Source organism: Neospora caninum, chromosome XI, assembly GCF_000208865.1.
Source record: "Neospora caninum Liverpool complete genome, chromosome XI".
NCBI classification, from domain to species: domain Eukaryota; phylum Apicomplexa; class Conoidasida; order Eucoccidiorida; family Sarcocystidae; genus Neospora; species Neospora caninum.
The window spans coordinates 1,531,919-1,543,047 of record NC_018397.1 but is presented as its reverse complement, the minus strand read 5'-3'; the positions used below and the strand labels follow the sequence as shown (position 1 = coordinate 1,543,047).

Below are 11,129 nucleotides of genomic sequence, written 5' to 3'. Positions count from 1 at the left end.
CTTGGTCCCCTTTCGGTTTTCTCTCTCTTGCTCTCTCTTGCTCTTTTCCGTCTTTTTCGGGTCCTTCGCTTCGGCGCCTTCCTCGCTGTTCTCCGTTCGGCGACGGTGCATTCGCCATGAACTTGTGATACCCTTTGCTTCTTTCCTGTGCGTTGCGCGCGAGGTTCGGGCGGGGGACCTTCCAGCTTGTTTGGGGGCAACTGGTCGATGAGAGGGGCGAATCAGAGAGTGGTTTCTGTCCGTGTCTTCTTTCTCTCTCGTCCCGGTTTCCTCATATTTTCACCGCCTCGCTGCTCCGGTCCGCCGTCAACCAGCGCACGTTTCTCCTTCTCGTCTTTCTCTCTATCTTCTTGAAACTGCCGTTGTCTTCCGTTTCCCGAAAACGCACATGTTCGCTTGAAGCTGGGAGCATCCGCTTCTCACTGCTCGTAATTGCCTCCGCAAGAATCGAGGCCCACACTGCGCCTTCCCACTAAGCTTGTCCATATATATATATATATATATATATATATATGCATGCGTACACACATACAAACATACACATATGAATGCATGCAAGTTACGTATGTATGGCAAAGACGGTGGACGAGAATACACTTAGGAGCGGGTTGTTGTTCCACATACCACATGCTGTTCACCGACCTCTAGGCTACTTTAAAACACGCCAAATCGTACGTGTTCCCTGCTGCTTCTTACGCGGGACGTACACTTGACTATATTTATATATGTATATATAGATATGATCGTGTATTTGATAGTTATGGTGCGCATTCACGATGGTTTGCGTCGGTGGCGCCTACGGATGAGGAAAAGATGTCTTCACACTCCGTTTTCGCAGAGTGACACGACACCTGAACTGTGCGTTGAACCAAGGCCCGGAGACGTTCGCGGCGTCAGCATGCACTGTGTAGACTTGCCAGCTCCCAGTAGATTCGACAGATCACAGTTTTCTCCCAGAAAATGTTGCACGTCTTTTGACCACCCCTCGAGTGTTTTTACGCTCTCACATTTGGTGCGCGAGCGCACGCAGACAGTGTGTCCCTTTCCCTAGTAAGGTCGATATACGAGTCCAGATCCCAGGGTGTTTTTGTGTGTTCTTTCTTGCTTCTCTGCTCTGCGGCGTTGTCGTCGCATCTCGCGAAAATTTCCCGCCCCAGGAAAACAAGAGCTTGTCGATCGTTTACATCCAAATTCCAAACCCGCTGTGTCAGCATTACCCTGGGAATCTATCTTTCTCTTCCCCGTGCTGTACTGGCCTTTTCACACCTCAAAGTATCTCTCCCGTTGCGCATCCCCGCATGTCCATGAAGGTGAGCTTTAGTATACTGAATCTCATATATATAAACATGTGCATACATTGAGCATATATTCATTTAAGGATTCCAAGTTGCGCATTTGCGTTTGTGTATCTATTCCTATATATTCGCATATATATATATATATATATATATATATATATATAAATGTTTCGTTCGGGATGTATAGATGCTTGTGAGTGTCAGCGGATGTGCGAACGTGAATTGTGGGGCTCGAGAGATAAGAGACGCGGAGAGGCGTTTGGAGTGAATTTTCATGGGAACGTTTTCCGAGTAAAATTAGATTTAACGAAACGAGAAATGTTTCCTCCACAGCGGCGGGTTTCTGTCGCAAAAAGGCCAGTGCAGCGGCGCGCATCCAGACAATCGCGGCTCAGCAAGACGAAAAAGCGAGGAGGGAAGAGCGACAGACAGGCAGCGAACTCGACAACGAGTAGAGATACAGAGAGAGGAGAGGACGAAAACTGAGGAGACATGCATTGAGAAAACTGAGCAGAGAGACAGAGAAGAAAAACTGGTGAGAGAGACAGAGACACAGAAGATAGGGAGGAAAGAGATTAAGGGAGAGAGAGGCGCATCGCTAGAGACTAGAGTCGGGGAAGAAAGAGGCAGGGGCAAAGCGGAGAAGAGACAAGAACAGGCGAACCTGAGACGGTGTGATCGGCAGGAAAGGAGTCGAGTAGGGGGAGCAAAAAGTGCGAGGAATGCCTGTCGAGTGAACAAGAAGCGTGCGTCTTCACGCGTTGTCCATGCTATCTGCGACCAAGCGCCCCTGTACGACGCCTCAATGTCCATCTCTTCTTTCTGTCGTTCTCTTCATCGGCCATGCGAAAACTCGACGAGACACCCGCCAGCCGCTCCTCACAAACCTACCAGCATTCCTTCTCTCCTCGCCTCTCTTTTGTCTATGCGCTTGCGCCTTCGTGGGCACGTGGCTATGTTTTGTTGTCCGAAGTGCCGACCTGCTCGCGTCTCCTTCGCCTTTTCGTCCACTGACGTTTTCCTTCCTCCTAACACTTGCGCCTGTGTTTTTCCCTCTCTCGCGCGCATTGGCGGCCCTTCCATCCTTCTTTGTCTTCTTCCTCACAGCTCCGCGCAGGTCGTTCCCTTGTCGCGATGCACCTTCTCTTAGGCACCAGTCAGTGCTTTTCCTTTTCCGAAGTAACCCGACCAGAGAGATCCTCCCCTTTGTTCTCCGTTCAGCTGCCGGACGTCGGCAGACACGGCGCTGAGAAACCTCGTTTCCTTTCAACTTTTTTGAAACGCTCTCCTCACAGTCCTCCGTCGTCGTTTGCGAGTTTTTGCCGCTTCAGGCGTGTGTCGTCTTCTCCAGGTGTCCATACACCGTCGCGCATGTGTTGCCCTCGCAGGCTCGCGGCCCCTCTCTCTCTTCGCATGCTTTTCTTCTCGTCCACGCAGCCTCCTGCTGCGTCCACTTTTTCTCCCGCGACTGTGTACCAGAGACAGGCTCGCGTTCCTTCTTTCTCTGTTGCGTCTCTGTCGCCTCGGGCACGTCCGTCGTCTCTCGACGCGTGGTTCCTGAGCGGCAAACCACCTCGCTGAGGGCCAGCCAGCCCCGCAGACGCCTCCCACGAGGCTTCTGGTCTGCCTAGGCGCGTGGGGCGAAAGTAAATAAAGTCGTGAGCTTGGCGTCTCAGCTGCAGTCGCGGAAAAACACGAAGCGTGCGGGTAGAAGACGGCGACCAGTCTGGGCTGTACAGCGAGGTCCGCGAAAGCCCGAAACTCGTCGCGTTCGCACTCCGGCTGCAGTCGCCAGGGTGTCGAGTGTACGTACACCCGGGGCCAGACGCGAGGGGGTGGCGGGGACAGGCGCCGAAACTTCTCTCGTGCATGTCGCGGTCGCTCGAGAAGCTGCTTCGTCGGACGGAGGAAACGGAGGAGCGACGGCGACTGCCGCACCGCCAGACGAGAGCGCTAAGGTTTCCCCCCCCGCGAGTGGAGCACGAAGGCTGGGCCACGAGAGGGATGGCCGAGGCGCCGTCGCTCTGTAGCCGCAAAAACCAAACGACAGGCGAATGGAAACCGAAGAAAATGAAAGAGGAAAGCAGAAATGAAAGCGGGCATTGGAGAAAAGAGAAACGAAACCATGAGGCGAGACGGGAAGACGAGGCGTGTCGGCGGCTACGAATGGTTACCTGGATGGTCAGCCCGTGGTGTCGGCAGAAGGCCTGGAAAGCAGTCTTTGCGACTTCCAGCTTGCGCGTTTCTTTGCAGTACAGCCGCAAGTACCTTTCCTGAAACGACTTGGGGTACAGGCGGCGCGTCTCATCGCATGCGTGGAAAGAAACGTCTTCGTTGTCGGGGCTGTAGAACCGCACGCACTGCAAAGGATCTTCTTGCCCCTGGCCGTAGTGATTCGTGTTCCCTGAAACGGACCGCGGAGGGTGGCCGGGGGGAAAGGCAAAATCCAACAGAGAAACAGGCATCCACCACGCCTCGAATCTGCTGGGGTATCGCGCCCAGAACCACTCAGTGGCCGTAAAAAGCGGAGTAAATCTCGCCATGCTCCCCGAAAACAGAAATCCTCAGGTGTGTACGCAGAGGCAGACGTACACCCACATACACAGCCGTGGCTGACTGCACACGCACGTGTTCACCGGCATACGCAGATGCCCATATATATATATATATATACATGTATAAAACTATAAATGCATAGCTGTGGACATACCTGTGCGACTGCGTGGATATACACATAGGTATCGCTACACGTGCAACATGGCATATGCCCATAAACATATCTATATATATATATATATAGAGAGAGAGAGAGAGAGAGAGAGATATTATACGTAGGTAGGGATGTTTGAGTGTGCGTATCAAGAAAGTTTCTGTCCTCTTCAGAGGGTTTCTGTGTTCCCCATTTTTTGACGCACAATCCACAATGAGATCTTGCGCCTTGAGGCGGCAGCTTTCCGAGGCGAGGCCAGGGAGGCCAGGCTGACTGCAGGGCGCGTGTTGAGCGATGCTGTCGGGGCTTGCGAGGGCCTCCAATTCGCGCAGTTTCTGGTTGTCACATTCCTGAAAAGAAAACAAGCAAAACCGCGACAATGATGTGGAAGAGAGTAAAAAACAGATCGAATAGAATTTCTTCGGGTTGGTGACCGAACGCTCCCTTCTATCAAGTGACATTGTATCGAACTAGGCCAACAAATATATGTAAATACAGACGCATGTATGCATATCAATCTGTAGATATTTCTTTACAGATATATGTTGACGTCCGATGGTAAATATATATATATATATATATACATATATGCGTATAGATATACCTGTATATATCTGTATATGTGGATTCATATAGAAGTATAGAAGTATAGATAGATAGATAGATAGATAGATAGATAGATATAGATAGATAGACAGATAGATAGATAGATAGAGATAGATAGATAGATAGATAGATAGATAGATAGATAGATACAGATATGGATGGATAGATAGATCTGGATGGATAGATAGATAGATATAGATATGGATGGATAGATAGATCTGGATGGATAGATAGATACATATGGATAGATAGATAGATAGATAGATAGATAGATAGATAGATAGATAGATAAATAGATATAGATGAAGCACAACGGACCTGCAGAGGAACTTCTCCAGCGAATCTGAAGATGTCGGCCGATTTTCGGTTTCGCGTGACGAGGTCAATCAGCCGTTTCGCTTCGGTGAGGTTTTCGCGTTCCTCGTCGTCGAGGTCGCTCGTGAATTTTGATCGGCCAGAAAAGAGCGGATGCGCGCGGACATCGTAGAGAAGCCGCTCGTCAGTCAACTCCAGGAATTCGTCAGGCTGGCGAAGCAAAAGCCAAGAAAAAAAGAAAACGGCCAATCCTGAGATGTCTCCAGCCACGCAATATTCTCCAGATTCGTACCTATCTCTACATAGATCTATCTACATCTATAAATGAATGTATATGCTTATATCTTTGCTTGCAGATGTGGGTACACATATGTCTGTCTACGTGTGCGCACGTTCATATGCATATATATATATATATATATATAGGTATAGGCAGATGTGTGAGATATTGAGCATGTTAATCTACCTGCATCCATGCACCAATACATGTATAAAAACATCTATACGTGTGTATATATGTGTGTGTGCACCCATGAGAGGCACTGTTTCGTACCGAGTGGATTTTGTCGCTCCAATGGAAAGTTGGATCTGCACGGCGGAAGGCCTCGCAGAGCATGAGCTCCATGGCCTTGACCATTCGGTGTGTGTAGACAGTTTTGAAGAGGGAGAAGCGCGTGTAGAAGAGATTGAAGACGGTGTGCAGTTCCTTGATGTTGAAGCAGATCTCGCTGTCGATGACGCTACTGTAGTCGAGCAGGCGGTTGACGGCCGCTGAGGGCAGTGGGTTCGACGGCGGCAGGATAGCTGCGTCTCGTCTGCAGTAGTCGAATCGGTCCACGTCCAGTCCGTTCCTCTTGTTCGCTGCGCGAGACGCATCGCAGGAAAGACGCGCAGAGACTCCCCGCAAGGACGCGGTCAACGAAAGAACCCGAGTGTGCGTTTCGAGTGAGATGCACAGAAGGCAGTCAGGAAGAGAGATCAAGCGAGAAGCAGGGCGGGGCACTCCAAAGCCGCGATACCTTTGTCGAAAAATGCGCCTATACACTTTCAGCATCCCGCTTCGCTCTTCGTCCTTCTTTCTTCCCATTCTTCGTCTATTCCGTCTTTTTCCTTCTTTTCATTCGTTCCTTTCTCGTTGTTTCGTACCGACAATGTCAAAGCTGGCTCTGGTGAGGGAGTCCAGGGGGTCGAGCCCCGTTGCGCCGCGGCGCATCCACTCCGGGGGAACGCCTGCGATCATGTTTTTCACCATGTGGAGGTCTTCTTCGTCGACTTCGCGTTCGCCGCCAATGTCTGTGAGGGGATCGAAGACTTTCTCGGCCATCTGCAGGGACATTTGTTCGTGGGACCAGAGACTGGTCGCCCCCGCGAAGAGGCAGCTGTCTCCCTCGCGTCGCTTGCGGATGTCTGCGTGGTTCACGAAGCCGCTCTCGAACGTGTGGCTGAAGGGGCCGTGGCCGAGATCGTGGCAGAGTCCCGCAATTTCCACGCAGTTCGCGATCCGCGCGACTTCGCCCATTTGCTCGCGCCAGGACCGACCGAAGAAGTTCGGCGAGAACGCGTCGCAGAGCACGAAGCTTCCACAGTGCGTGCAGCAGCCGGCCTCCGACCCGAGCGCGTCCGAGAGACTCGCGGGCGCACCGACAGCGCTCGCGAGGGCTGAAAAGTCGAAGGGCTGTCCAGACGAAAAGAGGGGAAACCCGGAGGCACATGAAGTGGCGGGGGGGAGGCCCCAGAGAGAGCGCGGCGAAGCGGTGGCGAAGCAGTCCGAGTGGGGTTGGAGCTCAGCTTCGCGAGACGCGTCGCCTTCTTCTCTTTGCAGTTTTAGGCGCTGCACAGACTTGGGCGGAGAAATGAAGGGGGCGGCCGCCGCCCGACAGCCCGGGAGCGCGAGCGCGCAGAGACAAGCGGGGGTTTCCGTCCACCCAGGGAGTCCCGCGGCGCATCCAGGCAATGCGGCGAAACCCATTTTCAAGGCGAGTTTCGAGAAGAAACTCCGCGCCAGGTAGCCGACGCCCAGCGAGTGCTCGAACCGCGTGTGCGTGGCCGAAGGAAACACCATGATGCATGCGCCGAGCTGCTTCAGCTGGCGCAGGCGCTGGACGTACGGTGTGTCGATCACGTTGTCAAACACCCAGCGATCGAACTGGACCGAAGAATACACCTGGAGACAAAAGAGAAACACACGTGCAGGGAGTCGCACATGCACACGCCCTGCGCGAACACGAGGCACAGCGCCATAGGGCAGCCGCCGGGAAATCGAAAATCCTACGCGACAGATGGGCTTCGACTCGCCCCACGCGGGTAGCCCCAGTCCGAAAAAATCCAGCAAAGTGATACAAAGGGATGTAAACGCCGACTACCTACAAACCAATTCATATCGATATGAAGAGCTGCATACACCTATATCTATCTCACAATCGTATGTCTGTAAAACGATATCGGTCTGTGCAGGAGGGCACATGCGGTCGATGTCCAGCATCTGCATGACGTATATATATATATATATATATATGAGCAAATACCAGCAACTGTGCATATAGATGTACATATTAAGGCTTTTTTTGAGGATGCGTATTCAGGCAGGTTTATAAACGGTGACCTAGAAACGGTGATGTCGTTGCGGTCACCCTCGAGTTTGAAACACTGGAAAAAGGCGTGAACACGTGGTTCCAGGTAAGAGCGTTTCGAGGCGACAGCGAGTCGCGCGACTGGGAGAAAAGCGAGAAAACAGGGTTTCCCCTTTTGTCGCGTCTTGGCGGCAGCCTCAGCAGATTCGCCAGGGGCCGCATGCACGCACTCTGTCGGCGATTTGTTTGATGTCCTTGTCCACGCGCCCAAGGAGGTCTCGTGGCGAGTAGGAGGAGAATGCGGAGGCGAGACGGAAGCGCAGGCGGTCGGCAGCGACTTGGCGAGTTGCCTTGAAGACGTGAGAGGCCTCCAGCGGAGACAGCCCGCCTTCTTCTCTCAGCCACTCTGTCGGGCGGCGCGGGACGGGAAGAAACGAAGACGGTGAAGAGGCAGAAGCAGAGGAAGAAGCAAAGGAAGAAGACGAAGAAGAGGAGGAAGAAGAAGAGGAGTAAGACGACGAAGAAGAGGAAGAAGAGGAAGCACTTCGGGGAGAAGAAAGAGGAGATGGAGATGAAGGCTGGAGCACAGGGTCCACACCCGTGAGGCAAACAGCGGCGATGCGAGCAAAGGACGAGATGCCGCGTTGCTTCAGTTTCCTGGTTGCGGATCGGACGCTGTACTGGAAAAAACGAAAACACGAGAGACACAAGCACCTCGAACGAGAGCGGGTGAACACCTAAATGCATGCGTGTATCTGCATTTGTACATCCGACACTTACGTCTGATCTCTCTCTCCCCTTTGTCGTCCTTGATTTCCCTAAGAGTGGACTTAGTTCCTCCTGGTCCTGTGCTCGACCACTTTTTCTGCCGTTTCTGTCTCCTGTCTGAAATTTCGCAACAACCCCCCGCGTCTCCTTGTCTCCATCCTCACGCCGCCCCCTGTTCTCATGTGTTTTGGGGCCTGTGCGAGAGTGAGGCTCGCCGAGCTTTTCTCCTTCGACTTCTTTCTCTCCTCTCCAATGCCTCACCCACTTATTTTTTCCCGTCTTTCCGTTATCAGTGGGGAGTCCTGTTAGGCTTTTTTTCTGCAGTCGTCGGCGTGCCTGATAAAAAAGCCTACCGCTTTTTATGTTTTTTTGCCCAGCCAGTCTGTCTTTTTCCGTCTCATGCAGAAAAGCGACAGCAATACGCAACTAGGCGTTGCTCTCACTCTTTTCCTTTCGCTTTTCTCTCCTCTCTGTGATGCAATGGGCATCCTCCAGTGGGCCTTCGCACGTCGCGTGTTCTCTTTCCTTCTGCGTCTCTCCCTCGCCTTTGGTTTTTCCCTCTCCGCCCATCTCTTCGCTCGCTTCGCCTGTGTCTCTTCTCTCTCTGAGTCGGGTTCTCTCTTCCTCTTTCCCTCCTGCCTTCTCATTCGTTGTTTGGAGGCGCTCTGTGTGTGCTTCCGTTCGTGGTCCGGTGTCTTTCGTCCCAGCCCTTCTCTTTTCCCTTCTCCGGGAGCCTCCCCTTTCGTCTTACCGGTAGAAGCGCAAACTCGATTTCGCTGAGGTGGTTCTTCGCGTATGAGACCAGGAGCAAAACGATCGCTTTCTTGTCTTCCTCGGAGACGTCGGAGAGCTGCTCCATGTTGCGGCCGCGCACGTAGCGACAAAGACACTCCGTTGTGCCTTCTTCTAGAAAGAGCGGACACTTGCAACAGGTGCACGCTTCTTGCGGTCCCTGTCTCTCCGCCGCCGGCCGGTCTGTGTCATTGGTCTCTTGGGTGTCTGTGCACCGTGTCTCCGGACTCTCTTCGGCTTCATCCCCGCACGTCGCAGAGGCCTTCTGCCCCAGAAAAGGGGAAACAGGGAGATCCAGACGCAAAGGCCGAGAAGAAGACGCGAGGGACCAGACGTCGCTTGTGGATCTGTTCGTAGGGCTGCCGTTGGGAGCTCCCAGCTGCTTGGCGGCTTCGTGGAGAGTGGAAGAGTGCGAAGCGAAGAGAGGGTCGGAGAGAGTTCCAATGTCAACAGAAGCTTGCGGGGCGAAACCGGTTCCTCCCTGGGATGTAGAACAGAGGAAGAGAGACGAAGCCGTGTCGCCCGAATCACCAGACACAGAGGAGGTCGACAGGAAACCAACAGACGCAGGATCGCCGTTGGCCTTGAGGGCTCGCGCCGAATCCGAGCGCGAAGAAGGGCTGCCTGTTGTCGGAGAGGACCGCCTGGAGGACGCCTGGTGGCTACCGCGGCGAGCCCGGAACTGGCTGAGGCTCGCGAGAAACCGGGAGAAACGAGGCAGGTTTTGTGGAATCCCCAGACGGTCGGAGGCCTCGCCTCTGTTCTCGCAGGCCACCGAAGCGAGGGTCTCCTCGTCGACATCGAAAAACACCGCCACGAGAAGATCCTCGACTGTACAGACACCTAAATGTGTCCGTAACTCAATCGCGACACTGGCGGCGTTCTGGAGACCGGCAGAATTGAGAAAATCGACGACAGCCGTCGAGCTTTGGGGCAAAGGCGCAGAAGAGGGCGGGGGGACAGGAGATAAGGGGACGAAACAAGCAGACGGACACGACGAAGGCGATGTGCCTTGAAGCGGAGGGGAGGTTTCTTGTTCTCCGTTCTCCGTCTGGGCGCCGTCTCGCAAGCCCGTTGGTTCGCCTGCCTCCGCCTTAGGGTCCGTGCGGGTACACTCGCGGTGTCCACGTGTAAAGGACGGGAAAGAAGAAACCGAAGAAAGGTGTGCAGCGTGAGCCTCCACGAAGCGACGCTTCGCTTCTTGGGAGGAGGGCGACGCTGCAGGAGGCGTCTCGGAGGACGAGCAGGACGGGCACATGGTGGTTTGTCAGAAGCAGTTTCCCCCCTGAGCGCTGGCGTGACTTCGTTTAACTGGGATTGGAATGGAGGTTTTGAAGGCGACTCGAGGGAATCTGAACTTTCTGGACTCAAAAATACATCGGAAGAAAGCAGCGCATCCGCCGTCGTCGTAGGAGCCTCGTCAGACTTTGACCGCTGGGTGGACTACAAAACAGGTAAAGGTCTTGCAAGGCCAAAGGCGGAAGTTTGGAAGGCCAGCAGGGGAAAGAATCCGAGAAACCGAAGCGAGATTCTGGCGAAGGCTCGTCAGATTTCACGTTTTGTCACCCTTTTTAAGTTCTGATGTCCAGCCCAAGATGTGCTTGTGCCGGGTACAGACAGCGGCAGCTGTCGACGGCGATCCACCCCCACTCACCGGCATGCCGTTCAGACACTCTCAGCGCGGACAGGAGGCTGGAAACGAAAGGGAGAGCATCAGGAAGCTTGGGAGTCCCGGAGGAAAGAAAGACACAGCTTTTTCTCAGATGCAAGCCTAGACCACGAGTCAATGGATCGCATGCAGTGTGGAGGGAGAACTGGCACGTTCAAAAAGACAACCGCCAACCCGAGTGGGGCGGAACAGTTTGGCGAACGAGGGTCAGAAAAAATTCGGCAGGCGATATCGCTGCAGACAAAAGCTAGAACCTCTCACTGCAAAGAATGGAGCGGAAGGCGAAGGGACGAAAAAGAGCAGTTAACGGCAGAAGAACATGACGGCGTAGACGACGTGACTCTCAACAGAGCTCGCCATCTTTTCCTGCGCGGTGAGCGTCGTCGTCCCGCGAGAAGACC

At 53.4% G+C, this 11,129-nt stretch overlaps 1 protein-coding gene across 1 annotated transcript; it reads right to left on the bottom strand.

The window, feature by feature from the left end:
* Positions 1-2,587: 2,587 nt before the first annotated feature.
* Positions 2,588-10,317, bottom strand: NCLIV_055040 (Metal dependent phosphohydrolase, related; the record flags this gene model as incomplete). Its single annotated transcript, XM_003885058.1, has 8 exons — positions 2,588-3,322; positions 3,473-3,702; positions 4,214-4,358; positions 4,933-5,139; positions 5,483-5,790; positions 6,076-7,093; positions 7,730-8,179; positions 9,019-10,317. The coding sequence occupies 8 exons, from the start codon at positions 10,315-10,317 to the stop codon at positions 2,588-2,590; spliced, it is 4,392 nt and encodes a 1,463-aa protein (XP_003885107.1).
* Between the last annotated feature and the right edge of the window lie 812 nt (positions 10,318-11,129).